Source organism: Clarias gariepinus, chromosome 3, assembly GCF_024256425.1.
Source record: "Clarias gariepinus isolate MV-2021 ecotype Netherlands chromosome 3, CGAR_prim_01v2, whole genome shotgun sequence".
NCBI lineage: Eukaryota > Metazoa > Chordata > Actinopteri > Siluriformes > Clariidae > Clarias > Clarias gariepinus.
The window spans coordinates 23,249,504-23,274,303 of record NC_071102.1 but is presented as its reverse complement, the minus strand read 5'-3'; the positions used below and the strand labels follow the sequence as shown (position 1 = coordinate 23,274,303).

The 24,800-nt window shown below is 38.2% G+C and overlaps 1 protein-coding gene across 1 annotated transcript in view; it reads right to left on the bottom strand.

Annotated features, from left to right (window-relative positions):
• The window catches only part of csmd3b (CUB and Sushi multiple domains 3b), a 553,034-nt gene that overhangs the window by 137,525 nt on the left and 390,709 nt on the right, over nt 1-24,800 (bottom strand). The window contains exons 30-33 of the mRNA XM_053491539.1: nt 23,864-24,058; nt 23,597-23,713; nt 1,255-1,368; nt 799-894 (exon numbers count right to left, since the gene is read on the bottom strand). Coding sequence (XP_053347514.1) covers nt 799-894; nt 1,255-1,368; nt 23,597-23,713; nt 23,864-24,058 — 522 coding nt within the window. The remainder of the gene's footprint in view (nt 1-798; nt 895-1,254; nt 1,369-23,596; nt 23,714-23,863; nt 24,059-24,800) is intronic.

Below are 24,800 nucleotides of genomic sequence, written 5' to 3'. Positions count from 1 at the left end.
GTGCAGTTGCATTTGTTCCAATGTAAAAATCCAATGGATTATCACTAATATGATCGTCACCTAATATGCACACTTTTTAAAAAACATTTTAATTGCAAGGATTGTAGAAGAGTATGAAAAACAATATGATATGTTTAATTTACAAGGCATGACCAACACTGTCACCATCAGCAAAGCATCATCACCTCTACCTCTTCAGTAGTTAATGACAGCATTTTATCATAGTCTTCAATGACTGCTGGGAAAACTGAAAACTTTACACTTCAACTGTTTTTTTCTTGCCTTTAATATTCTCCAAAATTCTACCGAGGAGATTTCATTTATTCATTTGGACAGCTAGTTTTCCCAGCCAGTAGTTTTACTTTGTTGCCCACTAGACAGAAAAAAAAACACTAATGTGATTATCATTTTATATGTATCAGGATTTGCAATGTAATGTAGTTGTTCACTGTTGTAGTTTCCCCAAAGCATGCAAGTTCCAAGTTTCAAAAATTAATGTATATAATGATTTTCACAAAATAGTTCTGTTATAGACACCTTTGTGTGCTAAAAAAAATAATTTGCTAATTTGATTAAAACTGTTTCGCAGTCAAAACGTTCTTATGTAATTACAAATCTGGTGAAATTACACAAATCTATAGAAATGAAATGCATATGACTGGGGCATTTGTACATTGAATTATTAACTTTCTCCAGCACCTTCCACTGTTTAGAAAGATTCAAAAGATATCAAAGGAAACAAACTTTCTTGTATTGTATTTTATGCAAATAGTAGCATGCTGTTAAAGTTAAACTGACCTTGGTACACAAAGTGAAAGCCTTTGGCAGTTTCCGGTCCAACTGTAGTGAATTTGATAGTTATCTGGTTTCCAGTACTCAAGGGCAACGACTCTCCTGCAGCAAAGAGGGAAAACAAAAATGGTTCTTTAGCTTGTTAACCTTATGCCTTACAGATCTACCCAAGGTGTCACACTTTACCAAACACCCTGCTACTTTTGCCAATTTGGCTTATAGTGTTTCCATTTTGGCGTTTTTAACATAAAGTATAGAAGAAGGAAAAATAAGCCATTTTCTTGTATGTTTTTTACAATGAGAACAAGGTAGACGGTTAGAGACAATGCACTTTTCTAAAACATTAAAAAGAATTTCAGCAAAATTCTGGAACAACGGTTAAATTTTAGCCATTAATGTAAAAAAGAAAAAAAAAAGGTGTCCAAAGTTCCACTAGTATGCCTAAATTATAGTGAGCTTTACCTGAGTGAGAGCCAGACAATGAGGAAAGTAGAGCAGACTGCTGTGTGGGTCCGTCGTAAATGTCAACCACATCATTCAGAGATGTTTGAAACAGCACGAACTGGCCGAAAAGAACTGCAGCACAGGAAAGAAAAAAATAATGACCGAAACGTTTAATGCAAATAAGTATTTTGGATTCAGATGCGATTCAGGTTACAGAAAAATATAAAAAATATGCTTCCCAGGGCTTTTTCCTTTAAACTGGAACTCCTTTATTCTACATATATCATGTCATACAGCAACTATTGTGTTGCTAATGTGCTAATAACGCCATTTTCTTAATTAGATCAGGGTCTTTCGGGCTGAGGAGGCCTCTCAGAAGTAATAAAGCTGTAGGTTTATTTAAATCTTTTTAATTGCCTGACTTTGTGAAATTACTCTGCACTACTATACTTACTCATGGCAGTCGTATATGCAGTCTTTTGCTTTAATTGTACAGGCTATTGCATTAACTACAGGATGTCCCAAAATACAAGTCTTAATATACAACATGAACGGACAAAACACATGATTGTTGCTGATAAAATTTTTTATGTTATACATACAGTATAATACAGAAAATATGTGTGCCAAAGAAGCTACTTCTGAATTTTATGCAACATGGAAGTGACTGATCCTTAGAGTGCTTTTCTAAAAGTTTTAAGTTCAAATTTTTCAACATCTGTCCTTTTGAAGTGATGATTTTATATGTGCCCCCAAAAATTGTCATTTTGTAGCATTATACTCTCTCGTTTTAAACAATAATCATTTAAATTGCAAAGTTAGTTTAAATGTTTGAATTCAAAAAAGTTACGGACACTACATGAAAGGGCATGAAATTGCCCACATTAAGCAAATGTGTTTCTTTTCATCAAAAAAAAAAAAAAATAAATATATATATATATATATATATATATATATTAATGTTTATGCATATTTATAAAAAAAATAATAATTAGGCATGGATCGGGAGACAAGACGCATTAGGTTTAATGAAAAATGGTCTGATCCTGTCTGAAAATTCACTTTTTCACCTAAGTGAGGTACCAGTACTATATTTTGGCTGAAGGAAAATTATCACTTTTAAGTAAAGTGTTCTCCAAAATCTTTCACACTTAGTACATTTCATAAAAAGCCTTTAAGAAAAGTCTTTAATTTTCTTTGCAAGGAAAAAAAACATTTTAGAGAAATGAACAATGCAAAAGATTAGCGCACTGTCCAGGGTGTACCCTGCCTTGTGCCCAATGTCTCCTGGGTCACCAGTGACCCTGTATAGGATAAGCAGTATAAAAGATCAATGAATGAATTAATTAATGAAATTCAGTCATGCTTATGGCTGGATCAGGACACTGTCACAAGGAATGCATTAAACGTACATGCAGTAACATGCACAACACCAGTTATTGCCAAAAATAGCACCAATGTGTGGAGACTTTTGGAACACCCTTTGGATTTCTCTAAACATTTTCTTTTTTTCCTTGCAAAGAAAATTAGGGCTTAAATATTGCACATTAGTCTATTATTCAGCAACAATAGCATTAGCAGTCTGACACCTGTGGGATTACATGCAGTCATCTCTGAATAAATCCATCACATTAAGCAGGCAGGCATTGCTCAAGTGTGCTTTATCTCGCAGACTAAAATATGTGCTAAGAATTTGTGAAATATGTGAATGACACAGCAGGGGTTTGAAAGCTAATTGAAGCACACATATGTTTACCGCAGGCTGTGATGACACTGTTACTGGCATAGGGAGGCATTTTTTTTTTTTTTTTGGAAAAGCGATGCCACAAACTAGTCATGACTAAAATGAATGAATTTGTGCTTTAAGACAATATGGATACACCACACATACAGTGTATTTATGTACCGCACGGCACAGCTGGTCACTCAGCCTAGAGGACATAAATATGGTTACTTAGCAACACAGTCATGCTGCTAAATAGTGGTGCTAAAGGCAAAAGTACAGACTACACTAGATATTGATGTATGCATAAACTGTAAACGGCACTAAAATGAGATCTTGTTATCACAACCATTTAAAAAAAAATTCATTTGTTGAGTGAAAAAAAAAAATCTTCATTCAGCAATTCACCGGACAAGTTCTGTACCGACAACAGTCTTCAGGGACATTGATTTTTGGCATTGCTCCCTGCTGATGCAAAGACGTCCCGCTTTTCATTTCTTCCTTCTTCCCAACATTTAACATAGCCCTGGATTATAGATAGAGTTATCCCACATCCTGGCTCAAGCATAACCTTTTAAAGACACGCCAATAAAGTCTGAAGATTCTCCTCTTAAAACCACCGCCCATTAGAACCCTACAGACTCGCATTCCTGTCTCTAGTACTCTACTCTGCTCAGAAATCTATTCAGGCCTAAATGGATTTCAACTAAGAACAAAGACTTTTCGTATGAAAGCGATTATTTTCTATAACTATGGATTTTCTAAGAGGGTCGTACTGTAGGCTGAATTCACATTAGAAGCCACATTGTTCAATTACGACGTTTGGTCAGATTGGATTTACATGTAATGTTGTTTTTTTGCACATTGATATGTCTTCGCTCGAGTTTTGCCCCCTTGAACTTGGACTTAACTCTCTTTACTTTTCACCAGCACTGCAGCCATGTTCGGTTATGACTACGATTGTCATTTCCTATGAAATGATCTCAAACACTGATCTATTTTTGTAGGTTCCCTCCAGTTTGGCTTGAGCGGACTCGTCGCCCCAAATATATACTAAATCATAGATTTTACTTTCCATCCCCTGACTGCTTTCTTCGCTGTCCTCAATTGCTGAAATAAAATCCCAGCATTCCTGGTGCTGACTGATATATAAGAATAGTTCATTTTCTCACAGCACAGTGAACTCATTTTTTACATTTACATTTAGGCATTTGGCAGACACCCTGATTCAAAGCGACATACACTTTTATCTCCTTATACATCTGAGCAGTTGAGAATTAAGGTCCTTGCTCAAGGGCCTTGCTTGGTGGTCTTGGGATTTGAACCTGGGACCTCGGTCCAACGCCGTATCCACTGAGCTACCCTTTTTCTGCATATCCCAGTTAGAAAGCTGGGATCAGCCAGGATACAGCAGCCTGGAGCAGATAGGGTGCTCAAGAGCTCAACAGTAGCAACTTACCGGTGCTGCGGCTTAAACTCCCAACTTATGAGCCAGTAATTCAGTAACCCACAGCCTTAACCGATTGTGCCACCATTGCTGCCCCAGCGAGATTGCCACCAGCCGGGAATCAAACCTGGTTTAAGAGAATGGGAATCTTGCATGGTACCGCTGTACTACTGGAGCAATAATATTAGTCAAATGTATAATATAATCAGCAATAATATAAGTCATATGACCCTGTATCGGATATATATCCGACGTAGGACAACAAATAAAAGTGACAACAGATCTGTGAAAATCAAAATGGTAAAAAAATAAAAAAGGATTTAAGTCACTTCAGGCCGAAGGCCTGTGTTTGCATTTATGAGGGAATGAGTGTGCCGACATTCCTACACAAGACAGAGACACAAAATATAGCATATAGCAACTTGCAAAAAGAACTTTACTCCACTCTTGAATTTCTAAAGTTCCTCAGCCTCAAATATTTCACTCAAGTCCTGGCATGATCTCCTGACCTGTGACCAATATATAGTTTGCATGGACTGTACTATATAGATTATAGACTCTAAAAATAATAAAAGTACATATTATATTTACTTTGTGAACCTCAGGGCAGTTTGTATTGATTTATTTTGAGGCTCATAAGCCAGCGCTTAGGCAAAAGGTACTTTAGTAATGCAATATAACATAATGCCACAGCATTATGATACCCGCCTAATATTGAGTAGGTCAATCTTTTGCCACCCGAACAGTGAAGCACTGTGTGTTCCCGGCACCTTTCTACTGGAACCAGTATGAACCTTTTCAGAAACTTGAGCTATAGTACAGTAGCTCTTCTACTGGATCAGACTACACAGGCCAGCCTTCACCCCGCACACGCAATAAGGTGTCCTGGCCATCCATGACCCTGTCGCCAGTTCACAGGTTTTCCTTCCTTGGATGACGGTTTAGGATAACTGGTGTTCCCAGATTGCCCATAGTGTGTGTGTACAGTATGTGTACCCTGCATTAGATACAGTACACCTACATAGGGTATACCCTGTCCCATGCTCTAAGTCTTCTTGGATAGGCTCCAGGCCCTTCCGCTACCCTGTACACAGGATAAAGCAATGAGTGAATGATATTTCTCCGAAATTGTGAGGAAATGGTTTTAATTTGTTTTTTAACCTCACTTAGGCATCCCAGAAAGGTCACATCTGTAAGGATCCAATTTAATAAATGTCATTGTAAAAATAGTCAGTTTGCCTTAAAGGTCTAAAACCAGGCCAGTTAAGTACGATTTCTTTCACACATTTAATAATTATCTCACTTTCCTCAAATGATTAGATAGCCACATGCTCATGAATCCAATATACAGAACAAATGATGTGCTCTTGTTTGATTTGACAGCCGTCACCCAGATGATCTTCCAGACAGATGTTATGATAGCTCACTCTTACCGACTCTTTCTCTTTGTGAAACAGATGTCGAAATGACAAAAATGCCTCACATGAAAAGCCATAAAAGTTTTTTCGTCTGTGCGCTGCCTCTGCAGAGTGTCCTGATGGATCATTTCTGTTGGCCGGGAGCAGGGGCTTGTGGGAATGTACTAACTACCCTGTTATTGATGGTGTTTCTATCCTCTGGTACAGCCAGCTGGAAAATGATCTATAACTCAGTATGGCGAGTCTGCTGGTGTATATATTGAGTTCACCCTCCTGTGTATTTGATAAGAACAATAGGGGAGATCTAGAGGCCCTCGCCATATCATTCTTGAGTTCCGCCATTTCCGAGGCCGTGGCATTGCCAAAACAATTTCCTCGGTGAGTCAGGATAAACAGTCGTGCTTGTTTAGTTTTCAACCACTTGCGTACCTAACAAGCCGGGCATATGCTTCGGGGGCTCGAGCCAATTCAGGAGCTAAATGAAATTATCCTGTGCAAATCAATGGATTAAAGCAGTCTGGATTTTTAATAAAAATAGAACACAGGTACATTTTGCGAGTAAGAAAAATAGCGACAATGAAGCATTCCAGGCGTTAATTTTTAAACCGCAGAAGTCACTTATAACAAACTGCAAGCATTCTGATCACCACCGTGGACATATGTAAGAACATATGCTACAGTATAAAGTATAACTGCCTACAAAGTTAACTTGAAAATGCTTGAAGGCATTCGGGAAATGAAGACTTTTTACCATAAACTGATGCATGTTTTCTCTCCCAGGTGTGTACCAGGCGACACCTGCTAATTAGTACCGTGACCACTAATTAATAATAATTAGCACCCATATTGTTTTTTTTTTTCATGATCAAAGGACACCAGTCCCACCCACTTGGCTTCTATAGTTTTGCAAGACATATGTTCATGGGTTCACAAAGTTAATCTAGGTAAACCAGTGAAAGTAACTGCTACCAGGAGCAAATGTGCCGATTCCCCCTTCAGTAAATTGCCTTTTCTGCCAGGTGATTTTTACTGGCGTTTGGAGCGATCACGGCTTCAGTGGGAAAAAAAAAACAGCACAGCAGTTTCTGTCCTGCTGTAGCTAAACCGTAGGTGGCAATACTTCAGTACAAATTGTAATCCTCAAAGCACACAGATGATGAAAGGACCTGGAACATTCATCCCCGGGGGAAATGTATACGATCCTTGAAACCCGGAGCAGGACATGCCAACTTTACCTTAAACGCACCAGCCATTCGTTTTCTATCGACAGAACTTCTGCTGTCAGAGAGTCTGGAGCCCATTTACAGAGAACAGGGAGATCACATTTATCTCCACCAGCCACGGGCCACTCAGCATGGATCGATTGCCAGCACGGAGATCGTTCTAAACCCTTCATTCTCCGCCCACGGTGTCCGTCTTTAAGATAATACGCCATTTAAAAACTTGGCCACACTACACACTGTCCAGATTATGAGAAAAGCCTTGGCAGACCTTCAAGCTAGTGACCAAAAAAAAGTTAATGAGAAATATCATAAAGTAAAAAAGAGTTTGCAGATTAATAAAAAAAAGTGTCCTCAAAACATAAAGGTATCTCTTAACTATTTGGGAAATGATAAAGCACAACTATTTTATAGGAAAAAAAATGTTGCAAAGCTTAGATTTAGATTCCTTATTTGTTTTTTGAGGAACAACGGTAAAAATTGTACGGATAAAATAGTAATAAATAGGGAAAAAAGTATATTAAAATATTAAATACACACACTCCTTCACACATACATAGTGCCACATATACTTGTAAACATAAATAATAATTATTGCACTTATTTGAAACATAAGTAAAGAAAGTTATTGCACATATTTCCGACTGGCGTTCAGTATAACAATAGCTTTTAATTAGAAAATAATTAAAAAGTCTGGTTGTTTAAATTTAAACTGACCTGTACTGACTACCTGAGGGCAGGAGTTCAAACACATGGTGTGAGTGATCGGTGGGATGAGACCTGGGATGAGAATATTTTTTACCTTCTGTAGGCCGCAGGAAGTGAAAATGTCCTCCAAAGCTTGTAGTTGTATTTTAATAAAATTTTTAAATAATGTTCTCTGATGATTTTCTTAAGAGCTTTCCTATCAGCTGCAGAACTGCTATTATACCACACAAGAATGCCATGGGTCAGGATGTTCGCCATGGAGCAGTGATAAAAGAACAGCAGCAGGTGTTGTGACGGGTTGATCTTCCTGAGAGCCTCTAAAAGAAGTATAGCCATGCTGTGTTTTCCTAATCAGGCACTTCATGGTGTGTGTCCATGTGAGGCCCTTAGAGATTTGTGTTACCAGGAACTTGAAGGTTGACACCCTCTCCACTGGTTTCCCTTTAATCTCCAGAGGCTTATGATCATTCTGTTTCTTTCTAAAGTCAATGATTATTTCCTTGGTTTAAAGGTTTTTAAGGTCAAGTTGTTTGATGCACACCAGTCTGTTAGGATGTGAACCTCCTCTCTGTAAGCCGTCTTGTCACCATTATTGTTCAGGCTCACCACTGTAGTGTCATCTGCAAATTTAATGAAGACATTGTTGCTGCTGATGGGTCTGCAGTCATGCGTGGGCAGAGAGCACAGGAAAGGGCCCAGGATGCAACCTTGTGGTGCACCTGTACTGAGAGACAGAGAGGATGAGTGGTGGGCGGTCTGAAATCCAATGTCCGTAGGCAGATGGAAGCCTGGACATCTTGTAAAACAGTCTGTTTGGAAGGAATGACTCCACAAATAATAACCTAACACATATTCCTAGTTTTCCCCAGATGTAGCGGTGCAGTGTGGAGGATTGTGAAAGTGGCATTATCTGTTGATCTGTGATTAAAAGAGCAATCTTGACCTTTTTCTGCACCAATCTTTCCAGGCACTACATCAATATTGGTGTTAGTGCCACTGGCCTGTAGTCATTAAGTCCCATTATTGCAGTGTGTTTGGTTAGTGGAGCAGCGGGTAGTGGGTAGACAGAGCACCAAGACAGAGATCTGTATGAAGGTGTACAGAATGTGTCTATAAAGACCTCTGCCAGCTCTATGGCGATCTCTTTAAGAACTTTTCCTTGGAAACCATATGGGTCGGATGCTGTCCGTATATTGATGTGACTGAAGGTATGTAGTACCGTGCAGGGTGAGCGCCTGGGCATTTGTAGTCAGCGCTGACTCTGTCCCTGTAATGTCTTGCTTATGGCGGCCAAAGAAATGATTAACCTCTTCTGCTAGTGCAGCACTATTGTTGGTGACTAAATTGTTGTTATTGTTGTTCTTTGTGATGTGTTGTATCCCTTGCCCTGCACGTTGTTAGCCCCTAATCCTCCTCTTGTAGGCAGGTTTGGCATCTCTGATGCCCTTTCTTTAGTTCCAGCTGGCAATCGTTGTGCCTCACCGGATCTGAAGGCTATGTTGCGGGCCTTATGCAGAAGTCAAATCTCTCTTGACGATGTCCATACAGGCTCTTATTTAGAACAGCACAGTGAATGTATACGTGTTAATATCATTGTCCTTGAATATGGACCAGTCAGTAAAATCAAAACAGTCCTGCAGTTGTTCAGATGCTCCCGCTGGCCTTTAATTGAGGGAAATTGAAGATATCTTAAAGTGGAATTGTGACTAGGTCAGAATTAAATTGTAGATATCTCTAACTAGAATTATGGATAGTCATAATTTTATTCAAGATATCCACATTTCACATTATAGATGTCTACAAACTAAATAAAGATATTTGTTAAGAGAAACTCTAAACACATGAATGGAAAAGTGATGCCATTCGTCCTAGGAAGAATGACGTTATGGATATCTAAAATTTTCATTTTGACTAGGAAGAACTTAATTACAGATATCTGTAATACATATCCAGACTATCCATTAAATGTTAAAATGGCTTGCCATAGATATCCATAATTCAGTTTTGACTATGCAAGACTGAAATACAGATAGCTCTAACTGTCATTATGAATATTCAAAGCTGAATTACAGATATTTCTAACTTTCATCGTGAACAGCCAGAATGCAAGTACAACTTGTCAAAACTATGTTATCGATATCTGTAATGTTAACTCCAGATAGTCTAATTTCGTCATTAAATGTTAAAACGGCTTGCCATAAAGCAGTGTTGTATATTTCTCTGCATGGTCATGGTAAGTTCCAACTCGTCCATTTTTTTTGGGTGATGTCCATAGAGGAGGTCTGTGTATAGTATGTGTCCCTCTCTACTGTCCCTAGGATGTAGGCCCATTCTCAACCCGCATCTGCTTCCTGTCTCTGCAGTGTCCCCGCCGCCTTCCCGTTGGGCTAATAATCCACGGAAAACCTGGTGGATTTACAATCTCCACTGATTCAAAAACACGACTTGTTTGCGGCAAACTGATGCTATAATCAGTTCATGCTGAGTGTTTTTTATTGCATGCCTACATGAGCATACGTGGTGCTCAAAACCGAACAAAGTATAAGAACACCTATGGAGGAGATTCCGAGTGCTGAACCACTGCATTTACACACGCCGCCATCTTGGGTTATTTTACATTTAGGCATTTGGCAGACACCCTGATACAAAGCGACATACATTTTTATCTCATTATACATCTAAGGGGTTAACGGCATTGTCCATGGGCCCAACAGGGACAACTCAGTGGTCGTGGGATTTGAACCTGCGACCTTCTAAACCGTAGTCCAAACTACTGAGCTAACCCTAAAAGTATGTCTTTTCACTATATTTACTTTTTCATACTTTATTGTAAAAGTGTACTGTACGTGTCACATCCACCAATAGCAGGGTTTTGTTGTACATTGACAGCAGGTTGCACACACGGCTGAATATAAAAGCATAATATCTGATTGTCAGAATTAAAGAGAAAACAACACTGACACCCACATGTTTCAGGATGACATGCATCAAAACACCGGGACACTGACTGCTCTGTAAAATCCACCAGACCTCAAACCATTAGAAAATTTGGGATTAACAGTAAGAACAGTATGCCTTCTTGTGTAATGGTCTAATTACATTAAATTACTGTAGATTTACATTAGTATTTGACAGATGCTCTCATCCAGAGCAACTTGCAGAAGTGCTCTGAAGTTTCCATCATTGGGTACATAAAACTTACACTGGGTTACTACAGTTGATTACTAAGTACCATCAGTCACACACTGTTGGAATGTTTTTTTTTTTTTTTTTGTAGCTGTTAAAAAGGAAATGTGCAGAAGAATCGGTCAGAAAGAATAGCAGATGTAGTAATGGGTGAAAAAAAAAAACTTAAATAACAAGTCCAAAATCATAGTCTAAAACAAGGAAATGGAAACAAGTAATCATTTGAAGAGGTGAAAATAAGACGAACTTAAGGAAAAATCCTGTATGTGAGAAAGGAGAATGCTGAAATAAATTCAGATTTCGAGTCAAACTGGGTCATTTGATGTAATATCTCACAAACTAAAGCATAAACTTGATCGACATTTACAGAAGTCTTCAAGCATAGAACAGTTATGAGATTTCTAACCGCAGTAAAACATCAGAATGGTGCAAACATTTCAAAGAAGGTCATAAGTCCGTGAATAACGATCCTGACAGCGGTGGCTCGGAGTAAACTGCACTTGTTCCTATGAACATTCAGCGAGTGGAACGTCCGCCCCTTGAGAATCGATGAACATTTTGTTGCGAACGTGCGGAAGACATACAGTATATCTGTCTGTATGAACTGTACACACAATCATTCATAAAGCCCACCTGCACGTTACATGCACTCAACCGGGAGTTATTTCCACACACCCCCATACAGTCCCGACCTCACTTCTAGTGATTTTCACGTTAGTTCACAAGGAGTTTCTCGGAGGCCAGAGGTTTAGACGTAGATCAGACAGCCATCGTAATCATGGCTCTGATATACTGAGAAAACTTTCTACCTTGCACTAAAAACTCTAGAAACTCTGGGATAGGTGCATTAATGTAGCCGGGGATTATATAGAGAGAGAAATAAAGGGAGTTTCTACTTTTATAACAGCGTGCTGTTCTGCACAATCAAAAGTCTTGGTTTGACTCAAACAACGTAGATTATTAACATACAATAAACAAGTGTACAGTTTGTTGGATTTCAGGTGAGTGAGAGCACTGCGAAGTGGTGGCTCAAACGGTTACGACCTTCCAATTACTACTGTAACTGGAAGGTCAGAGGTTCAAGCCCCAGAACCGACAAGTTGGGTCTGTTAGGCCCTTAAACAAGGCCCGTAACCCTGTCTGCTGGGTGCTGAATCCTGGGTGCTGAATCATGGCAGATCCTGTGCTCTGACCCCAGCTTCCTAACTGGGATATGCAAACAAACAAACAAAAAGATAAAATATCTTAATATAAGGTCGGTTCTGGTGGCTCCTGAATGTGAAAATTATTACTGTACCTCCAAATGTTTCAGTGCAAAACATTACCACCAGTGAGAACAGCAGCCAAATGGCTCATTAATAAATATTTCTTATTTTTTCGCTTTACTTGTCTTTGTTTGCTAAAAATACACTTAAATTATACTTTAGGTTACACTGACAAATTATTTGATTGAATCTAAACAACCTAATGTCTATATCGTTTTCAAGTTGATGAATCAGCACAATTTTTTTGCTAAATGGAAGTAAACAACAAGGGCAAAAATTAATTTAAAAAAGCATATATTTTGTCACTTTTTGTAATGTAGTAAAGCAACAAAGGTTATGGGGAAAGCTGCCACTTAGTTGATTCCCATAGCGTTTTGTAAACAAACCATGATTGGCACTTTATTCTCTCACCATCTTGAAATCCGGACAGCTGCACACAGGACAGCTCTTACCACGAAGCTGAGATAAAAAAACCGTGCTTCGCCCTTCTCTCTCCCTCTAAACCATCTCCCTCTGCACGAGACTGTCGTTTTTCTGCTCACACACTTATATGTAATACACTCCGACACTGGCTTAGTGCCTCCAATGGAAATGAAGGCTGTGATTAAATTCTCAGCTCGTCCACATTCCTCAAGAGGAAAACTGCTCAGGGAGAAAAGGCATGTCTGTCCCACACCGTCCTTGTCTCATTCTATTTCATTCTCTTGAGCTGTGAGGGAGCCCGAGGGGAGAAAAGCCATGGTGTCCACAGCAAACTTTCTAATGTTTCCAACTAACAGTGTTCATGTAAGTCCATCTGGACACACATCTGTCAACATTTTAAATATGAATTCAGCTCTGGGGATTTCGCTGCGTCAGAGCTCACTTTAGTATCTCCTGCTTAGGCAGCCGCCATATCGTTGCTATCGTTACACCCTTAGAGCTGAAGAAAGGTGTTTCTTTTTATTACTCATACTTTATCTTAAACTGCAGAGAGCGAACAGCAAATTAATTGCAGATGCATGAACATTTCTTATTTTATGTACGTTTCTTGATTTTTTAAGAAGAGTTTATGTCAAAAGACTTTTTACGGTATAACAACTAGTCATAATACTGAGTAGGTTACTCATTTTAGTATCAGGATTGATATTAAATACCAAAAACACATGGATTTGTACCTGGTCTGGACAAAAACCCACACTGGTGCGTCCTAGTTTTAAGTGTCCATCCATCCATCTAGGATCTTAAGACCCAAGCTTTAACTTTGCATGCATTTTTACAGTACAGTATATTTGGGATTAGTAGGTCTTATCTCTAGGATAAGCATAAAATCTCAGTATTGTCTTGAAACATGAAACTGAGTTTGACACCACCTTTGGTTTTCCGCTAATCAGAGAAAAAAATAATAATAAAGCGATCCTTGCCGTGCAATATTGGGATTCAGAATGAAGTTTTCATTAAAACTACCCGACTGCTTTACAACTGTAACATTCGATAATATAAATCTGAGTAAAGGATGTTTTAAATCTCTTCTGCAAATATATTTTAAATAGCTCGATTTGTATTCTGAACACACTGTATACTGATTAAAACTTCCTCATATTAAAAAAACCCTAATAAATAATTCAGTGTGGACTTGCATATTTAGTAGACTCCGAAATAAGTTACTGAACCTCATTATGACTGCTCTATTTAAAGATAAACATTATTTAGGTTTCAGATTAAGATGTACTAATTAATATTTCTAATTAAATATATTTTTGTTCCATGAGGTCTGGTGTTAGACATAAACCAGACACTTAGTGTACATAAGTATGCCTGTTGATATATTTGTAAGAGGATATGTCTGTGGCATCAGATCCTACAGTACGTGCTCAATATTTCTTTTTAAATTATATAAACTGCATATAGCCAGTATAACAGTATGCAGCATTCAGAAACATACCCTACGAGCAGACCTTATTTCAGATGTCATTACCGACTGTGTTATAATGCAGCGAGATTGTCAGACTATTCACAGGCTCAGAACAACGTGTAAAATTCCAAGGTCATTATAAAGGTTTTCACCTCCCATATTCTGAGTGAGTCAGAATAGAGGCTCGATTTCATCCTGGTTCATGTAAAGCTTGGATAAACTCCAGTCTGTACACCGAGCACACATTCTACTTAATAGTGCCAGGGTCACAGCTAATCATCAGATCGCGCTCTGATAAAGGACTCAATAAGGGTTAGGATGGATGTGAGTGGGAGACAGGTAGATAGACCCTATTACTTTTCCAAGTATAGCAATGCATTATATAATTGGTAACAGTCTGTTACTATGCACTTGTCACTTAACCAGACTGACCTTATATGGTATCTGGGCTGACATAATGGGAGCAGTGGTATTTTATTCCAAAGGATAGTCTGGAGTACAGAACGAACAATGGTAATCTGGGTGCGACGAGCGCTGTCCAAGTCAAACCGGGACTTTTGACTATGCAGAATAAACTACTTTTATCCTGTATACACGGTCACCTGGACCTGGAGCCTATCCCAGGAGACTTAGAACCTGCACCCTGGAGGTGCACGGCGACAGCGCTAACCACTAAGCCACTGTGCGGCCCAGGACAAACCGATGAGAGTACGAACCCTCTTTATTTCTCTATATAATCCCCTGCTACACTAATGCACTTATCCAAGCCTTTTACTAATCCGAGAGAGAGTACACCAGAGCCATGATCAAATTGCCTAATTCATGTCTGAAACCCTGGCCTCCCAGGAACTCCTTTAATGGCCCAAACATGTGGAAAATGGCTTGGAGCGAGGTCAGGACTGTACATGTGATGTGACAATAACTTCCAGTAGTTAGTTATATTCATTAAATTTACCCGGTTTGACTGGAAAGCCCATCGTCTATGGTCAAATATACGTGGACACCCGAGTGTTGACTCCCACATGTGTGCATTCCCCAAACCAATGTTACATAGGTGAAAGCACACAGTCGTGTAGAATGTCTTGGTATGCTGTAGTATTAGGATTATTATTACTAATATTATTAGCTGTTTTTTTTCAGGTGGAGAATATTTTTCATACCACCATACTCAATATACTGTAGTAGGTACTGTTTTGTGTTATAGCCGTGATATACTCTGGTAATATAAAGAATCAACAATGATTCAAGCTTAGGGGCTTTGAATATATACTATTTATTTATTAACTTATTTATTTATTTATTTATTTATTTATTTATTGTTTACTATGGAAATAGTTATGGAAATAGAAATGAGAAATAATACTAATGTGAAAAAGGACAATATCAGTTGTGGGGTGACCAGGGTTTAAGGTTTTTACATTTTTGCAATCTAAAGTCCTATCATTGAGAAAAGGTTTACATTTCTTAATTATATTTATCTTCAGCTCATCGTGCCTTTATTTACAGGCTTACGGGTCGCCGGTAACTTTCACTTATCACCTGAAACATTTTTTTTGTGCATTTCTATATATTATGCCATTTACTGTAGGATATATCTATTAGGTAATTATACTATACTATAATAATTAAGTAATACTAAATGTATAGTTCTAAGATATTTTATTACTTCATAACACATACCTAACATATCTAATACGAGACAGTGTAACTTAATAATACTCAGCCCTTTTTTAAACATGCTGACAGGCCTGTTTAAACTTGGAATAAAAAAAAAATCTGGAGAAATGTTAAAAAAAAGTTCTGTTGGTATTTTGCTTAGAAATCCTTAGAATCCTTAGAAAGTCTCTTTGTGAATCCATGGACACACACAAGGCCTGCGCTGTTTCTAATGACATTGCCATTGCCGGATTAAATTGGCACTAAATTGAACTGACCAGAGGATACAGTATCACACACACGCACACACACACACAGAGGAAACTCATTCATTTCTACATGCTGTCCAGTAGATACATGTTTCTCACCCATATGTGAGGTTTTTGTACTTCTCTCCCTCCCTCCCTCCAGCTTCCCATTTCCATTTCTCTTTCTACCTCTTGTCTCAGTAATTTAAATTGAGTCATTTAAATTGAGCCTGTACTACTCCTATGAGTGTGGCACAGCGCTTTCTCTTGAGTATTTGCTAAACGTTATCTGCTCGGACGCCTGCACTGGAACTCTGTCTCAATTTCAATAGCCAGTCCCTCAGGAAAAGAGGACTGAAACACTCTCACTGAGGCTTGGTCATCTCTACGTCATTTAACTGGCAGGGGAAACGTACATGGTTCGGCACACACACACACACACACAGCTGAACATGCATAACCAGTTCATTCATACAGACATAATTTCACACTTGTATATGTATTTGCCTTTTTCAGATTTTCTCTATTTTTGCATATTCATCACACAAAAGATTTCATACAGTATGTATACGCGATTTAATTTAAGGCAAGAAGGACAAAAGGAAACAAATAGGCAATAACTGGACAATTGGGAATAACTTTTTTTTAAATAACTCACATACGTCATTCAAAAATCATTAACTCTTTCTCTATCCAAAGGTATTACCCAACATAGTCTCTATCACAAAGAGGATTCTCAAAGAGGATTTGAGAGTTAAGTTCAATACAGGTAGTCCCCGACTTGCAAACGAGTTTCTTTCAAGGGGCGCGTTCATAAGTCGGATTTTTTCTTAAGTCTGACAAAGTAAATCTTATAAAATTTTGACATGAATATGCAATGTAAAGCATACCAATCCACTTGACTAAATCTCTGTCCATTTTCCCCACACTGCCATCATGTGGCCAAAAGCCATAACCGCACCTAAGGAAATGAATCTCACTAGTCAAATGAAACTGCTGGCTCTGCGACTTAAAATCGCGAGGGGAATCCTCGACGTCATTTTGTCTCAGAGCTGTCTTTCACTGTATTGGACTGTGATGTTCGTTTTGTTGAGTTTTTGTTTTCCGAAAGCTCTACAGGACATTAGACATTTTATACTTACACTTACACACTAAAAATATTGTATATAATTGTAAATATTGGTATCTGGTGCACTGCAATGTCTACTTTTTTGTACAATACACGTGAGCAATTTCCCTTTTTTCCGATCTACAGATGTTCAAGACACAAGACATACGAATGTTCAAGATATGAGACATTCTCCTTCAGGGTTTTTCTGGTAGAGAGCAGAATTCCTGGACACTTTAATCAAACCATGTCAGCCACGTCCGAAAGCAGCAAAGCATTCCCACACCATCATACTACCAACACCTTGTTTAATTGTTGGTTTGATTTTCTTACTGGGAAATGCTGTGTTAGTTATGGGATAGATGTAGTGGGAGCATCTTGCAAAATGTTTATCAGGCCACAGGGTTCGATTCCCACCTTGGGTCTATGTGCATGGAGCTTGCGTGTTCTCCCCATGCTTGGTGGGTTTCCTCCCACAGTCAAATTAGACTGGCATGCAGATTAGACTAAGTGCCATTTCCAAATTGCCCATAGTGTGTGTGTCTGAATCTGGCATGGAATGGCACCTCATTTAACAAGACTCCTTAGATAGACTCCAGGCTCTATGATCCCCCATGACCCTGTATACAGGATAACGCGGTATATACGATGAGAGAGTGAGTAAACTGTGATTTTCTTTTCCAATGATGGAATCATAAACACTGACCTTATCTAAATGAGCGAGACGTGCGGTTTGTTTCTGAAATGGTCATGTTATTTTCTGGTTGCTTGAATGAGTCACTGATATACTATTTTTGGAGGAATTGTGATCACTTCTGGAAAGACTCACCACTGAGCTCTAATTGGGGTTCACTGGCTTTGCCTTTAAAATTGCTTTCTAAGCCTTTTCAGACTAATATATTTAAATACATTTCGTCCTCATTTATTTCTTCTGGAATTTATTTTTGATTTGCAGCACAATGTGCGGCTTGTCGAGACCTTTTCGCCTATTTCACATTACTGGAAATGTTCTATTTTAGCGATGTTTAGATTCAAGGGATTCAAACTGTGGGATGTGCAATCTAATTAAATTCAATTATCAATTACGTTTAATTAATGATGTGATCGAGTGACTAAACAGCCATTTACAGCCGTTTCACACATGACCAGCTGGTGCTTTTTTTTTTTTATCAATACTTCAAGAAATCAATATAAAAAAAAAAAAAATGCATGTACTGAAAAAGTAAAATGTACTTGTCCATGGTACTGAAAACATCTCACCATGCACACAGTCTGCACATGCTGTAGGATTTGTACCAAAGTGCTGCTTCTGTTTCTATATGACCATTGTATACAATATGACATTGTTAATAATACTAGTAATAACATAATAATAATAATAATAATAATAATAATAATAATACACATTAACACAAAATGCATTTTTCTTATATAAGCCCTAGAGCAGTATCGTGGCCTGCTAAGTTAGCTTTGCATGACTCTGTGATATTTACAGAATATATGCAGAACATAATGTACTTTATTGTTCAATTATGTTAATAAATAAGGGGTTATGCAACATGTGATTTCCATAATGCCTTGAAATATTTCCCAATACTGGCAAACTTTAGCTGACAACGCAAACTGTTTAATTAATTAAGACTTTGCACGTGGGTTTACATGAGAGAACTTTATATAAAGATAGATAATTAAACATGAATTATTGTTCTAGATGCTATTGAGAATACAATGTAAACTTATTCTTGGATGAAAATGTTATCTGTCAGATCTTTTTTTTTTCTTTATCTTTATAATTCATATCTATGCTTGTTATAACTGGCCATGTAGAATAAGATGAGCAAAGGTTAGTGACCTACTGAACTTGAGGATACACAGAAGTAAACAAGTTATTCCAATGTTATTTAAAGTTCATTTTTACAGCCGAAATTCAATACAACTTACAGTACTGTGCAGACGTCTTGTGTTACCTCTTATTTCTTGATATTAAATAAAATTCTGTAGATTGCTTTAAACAAATAGAAACACTTTTTTTTACTGTGAGAGGCTGCAAAGTGTCTAAAGATACAATTTCAAGAGCTCAGCAGCGACCTCATTCCCCCACTTGTCTGTTCCAACCACTCAGCATTCAGCATCAGTAGTAAACTAATTACTGGCCTGATCATCTGTCATCATCTGCACCTGTTTCTCACTGGGTCAGGCCTTAAGTTGAATTTTTTTTTAATTTAATGCTAAATGATTAATAGGTCACTGTGCAGCTTAACAAACAAAAGACTGCTCATGTACATGGACTGAACTGAAAATGAGAGTAAAAAATGAGAACCGAAAAGTACTCCAGGTAGCCTAGAGAACGATTCCTCAAGAATATAAATAAAAAAATACAAAATAGTCGGACTCTTCGGAAGTAACACGGGGTGGGTAAAGGGTTTTTGCACATTACTGTACCTTTAAGGAAATCAGTGCGATATGAACAGCAGAGTCTATTCTTATTCTATCGCAAATTCAAAGGTCTATATGAAATCAAATTTACATTGAGAAATCACAGTGCAGCTCTGTCCAGGTTAAAGGCCACAAAATTTTCAACAGAGGAAAATCAAAAGACATGGGGATTCTGAGCACATTTCATTTTCCTGGAGTTAAAAATAACCCAAACGTAAACGTTTAAAAATAATTGTCAGAGGGGATGTTATCTTCAGTCTGAGCCTGTTTAACGTCTGGGTCATGATTGACACCAGACTTGTACCACGCAAGAACAATAAAGTGAGTTAAAAATATCCAGAAAAGGCGAACAGAACAGAAGGTGCCAGAGTGCCATGAGCATTATGCAAGACTGTGATGTACGCCAGTGAATAAAAGACTACGATTTATTTTTCCCCCATTTTATTATTTTGAATTCATTGGGTCCAATTAAAAGACCCGAAAAAGTTTCGTTCCCTCCAAGACATGGAACATCGATGATGCAAAGAATGCACTCTACAAAAGGGACTAACATCAGCTAAGTGACATTAGATCGTGTCAGTGTTGGCTGGAAAGTGTCATGCGCAAGCAAAATAAATTGTAGGAAAGCCATGTTAAAGCATGGAAGAAGGGATGAGCGTTCACATTGCTCAGGATTCTTTACTGATTCACTGAAGGAAGCCTGTACTTAAGAGTAATTCGGGCTTATGCTTGATTAAATGTTCCACTTGGCATAAAGGATGACATGCAAGACAACCGCTAATTGACACAGGGAAGTCAAACTACAGGATTAACAGAGGCTATTTTGCTCCATTAACATGTCTCATTACTTTCACAATGCTACATTACATGTAGAGTTCGGTGTAACTCCACCGCACCGACGCTACACGTATCGCCTGCGGCAAACTAGCTGAAACCACGGCCGTTTGTAATTTAGTGTCAGAATTGTAATATTTAACAATCCGGGATCATTACAGTCATTCGCTCAATAGCCATAAGTATGCATGCATGCAGTAGAAGATTACTGCCTAGGGACAGTGAGATGGAAGAGAGGAAAGACAGGATGATGGCAAGGGGCTGTATTGAATAATATATATCTTATACCGAACTTGTCATTGTCAGAAATATTGTTGCTATCATTTTTTCTGACGGAGTAATGAAACATGAAAAAGGTTGTACAAGGTGGCATCTTTAAAAGGAAAACCGTTGAGATGCAGGTCGCCGATCAAATCACAAATCACAAATAGTTTAGGTGAAGACTTGGGTGTGCATGTTTGGAATAGCAGGTGTTCTGCAAGAGTGGTGATTTGCAGATTTGCAAGGTTCCACAGAGTTATACACACACACACACACACACACACACACACACAGGCCATCGAAGTCTCTGATTGCTAGTGAGTGCTTTGGGTCTGGCACAAGCAACTCTAACCACCACTCAGACAAGCCCAGTAGGCTTTTCCATTTTTGTAAAAGCTCCAGCTTGCTGTGAAAGTGGAGCTTGTGGGGTGGTGACTTGTGTCGGGCATGAGCGGCCTGCTAATTATACACTCGCTTGATCGGTTAATAAAATATGACTATGCCTATGAAATATGTATATGAGTTAATGAACATACTTGTAGATTCAATAAAATCATTAAAATATACATGGCGCTGCCACTTTTTCCAGCTAGCAACAAAGTGCCTGTTTAGCATGAGACACACAGCGGGTGTTGTTTGACCTGCGGAAATAGTTCATCCGCACACAGCTTAGTGTGGGACTTCAATACGAAAGAATGGAAACAGAGAGAGCGTTGGAACGAAACGTAATAACTTTTTAATCCTTTGCTAGCTAGCGGTGATCTACTGCTAATTTAAGTTTTTAAATTACTTACCGTTTATTAATGATAACAATTTCAGAAATTCAGGCTTATTCACTCACTTTATGGGGGGGACTGGAGCCTATCCCAGGAGACTTAGAGCATGAGGCGGGGTACAACCTGGACAGGGTGCCAATCCATCGTAGGGGACACACACATATTGGAAACGCCAATTAGCCCAATCTGTCTTTGGACTGTGGGAGGAAACCGGAGTTTCCAGAGGAAACCTACCAAGTATGGGGGTTTCCTCTGGGAGATGGGAATCGAACCCAGACACTGAAGGTGCAAGGCGACAGTGCTAACCATTACACCACCGTGCCGCCTCGGCTTATTCATTTAAGCAAAAATGAAAGTAATGTAAAAGGAGGTATAACTTTCTTTAATAACTGCCACTGGATTTTAGTTAGGGGTATCAGAGTGAAGGGGGGCGAGAACAAATGCACACCACACTTATTCATAAAAAACAAAAAAAATAATTTGAAACCTTCACAATTATGTGCCAATTTGCGTTGGACTATTAGATGAAATCCCAATAGAATAAATTCACGTTTGTGGTTGAAACATAAAAAAAATATGGAAAAGTTCAAAGGCTGTGAATACTTTTGCAAGGCACTGTACTGTATATGATTTAAAGGAAACAATTTGAAATTTGGACTTACATTATTACGAACACAAAAAGGAGCTAAATATCATAAAAAAACACATCCCTGAAATCAAAATAAGCAAATGTTAAATATGATTAGTGTTTCATTATACAACAACAAGTACAGTATGAGTCACTTGGCGATGAACACAGTGACGAAAATCTGGGACTGTGGGTTCGTTACTCGCCCTAAATATCCGTCCTGTCAAAGCTATCACTTTATTTTTTTATTTGGCTAATAATAAATGCTCTAAAGGTTTCACTCTTCCTATGTTAGCCTCATATCAGGCATTGTTCATAGCAACAGGTGAAAAGGCAGGTTGTTATGCTTTCATCTAGATGCCTATTACTGGTGGTGGAAATCCGATGAAATCACTGAACCGTGTCTCTCCTGCTGCGTCTCAGCTTCCAGCTCACCAAATTAAAACCAGAACACATTCGATGTGGGTTTCCTCACTCTACTCTTGTCTTTATTGATCTTACGTTCAGATATGCTGTTGGTGTTTCCATGGGGGAAAACAAAGTTTGTAAAACCTATGGTCTTGATATCTCAGGTAAAGGAAAAGCGAGACCCTAAATGCCATTCCAGCTGATTAAACCTGACAGCTGTCAGAAGATGCTTGAGACAAGTTTATTACCAAAGAAGGGTCGGTTTTGTCCGGAAGCACTGGTGGGTGCTGGTATGCTAACATTCTTTTATCTATGTTTATCACTACAGACTGTGAAGTTAAGTAACATGTCAGAATGCAACTATATACTGTATTATATGCAGGCTTAGACACAACATCCCTAAGACGATGCCTGATACTTCAACCGATTCTGTCCAACAAAAGACGTTGATACTAGTAAAAGGCCAACCGATACCGATACCAGGCAAAGGTTGTTACATGTTGCACTCTTCAAACACTTTATCCTTTTCACCCTTTTATCATTACCTTACATCTACATTTAGAGCCTGTACTGTCCTGCTGCTTGCTTAAAGTATAATAATTGCCAACTGGCCAGAAAGAGTCCCATGAGAAGGCGCAATGTGCAGCAGACACAGTGTTTAACAACACCATAGAGGGGAAACTGCAAAAAAAAAAAAAAAAAAAAGTGCATACCAAATTGTATAAAAACGTAAAAAAAGTCCCCTAGTGTATTCTTCAGTCTGTATTGCTAAATGTCCCCTGTGAGTAAAATCCATCTCAAAGCAGTGCCAGCCTTTGTAAAAAGCTTTGGAGGTTTATTTTATCAGCCTGCGCATAGAACCCGCTGTTTCTGAGTGACTGGATTAAGTAACAGGTTTTTAGTGTGTAATCCAACCTCACCACCAATGGACACAAATCTTTCCAACCACAGTAACACACAGATGATATTCAGTCCGATAAAGCAAAAAACGTCTTTGATCAATCTGTCCAATCACGGTATCTTTCCTCTACCAACAGGAAGTGACATAACCATTGACACGATTCATGAGATAGATCAGACTATGCCAGATTGCATAAATTGTGTTACTATAGTTAATAGAAATAAAAAAGGACAGCAATCTTACCAAACTCCCGAGGCACAGAGATGGAGTACACACAGCTGTGGCCTGCGGTGTAGTTCCTAGGGAAGTTTGGGGACAGAACGGTTCCTTCAGTTCCAGTGGAGCGACTGCCACAAGGTGCTGGACACATGGTTGAGGTTAACACATAAACAAAACATCTCGTATGTTCAGTACAAGAAAATCAGACCAAGACATTATGCTTTCTGACAGTATTTTCCTAGTACAATAGTCCACCAGTTGATGGCACCCTGGTCTAGAACATTTAAATACCTTGACAGCTAGGCAAGGCCCTATTCCAACCAGGCCTGCCATCATCCCCCATGATGCATGTGAGGGTGGAATATCCCTGGAGCACGTAGCCTGCTTCACAGTAGAACGTCACCGTAGAGCCCAGTTTGTAGTCACTGCCCAACCTCGTGCTGTTCATCACGTTGCCGGGGTCGAAGCATGACTCCCTGAGCTTGGCTTCATGAGAAATGAAGAAAGTGGAAAAGAAACAGGCTGGAATGAAACTCATAAAAAAGTAAGATAGAAATTTGCATTATACTGTACATCCATGTATTTACATAATAATAATAATAATAATAATAATAATAATAATAATAATAATAACAATAATAAAAATAATAATAAATTTTATATTTGCTGTACTGACTATATTATTCTGCTCTTTTCATGCTTCATTCTGGATACTTTTCATAATGACACAGCCTTCATATTTATAAAGTCATTCCTACTATCATGATGCTTTAGCACCCCAATTTTGACAAAAGGAATTAATAAGTTTTTTTGTATTTCATATTATGCACAGGATATTAAGACAGACAGTGTGGTAAGATTGTTTAAATCAACTAAGCATGGGTTGTGCATGTCTTTTTCCACTAAATACCTTAAACTAGGGGTTATAACTTTTTGTACCCAGGAACAAAATCAGTAAAAAAAAATTTTTTTTCAAATGAAGCAATAAGCATTGCAAAAAAAGGATAATCAATCTAAATTGATCGATTAATAAATTGATTGGGTTCTCTGTTTTTATATTTGTACAGAATATCCCCCCTGTATTTATACAGCTAGGTTTTTCTTATATTTTGTATTTCTACATTTAGGTTTTTCTTATTTCATATTTAGTTTTATCTTCTATATATATCTTTTATATATATATATATAAAATATAATAAAACTAAATATAAAATAAAATGAAATATAT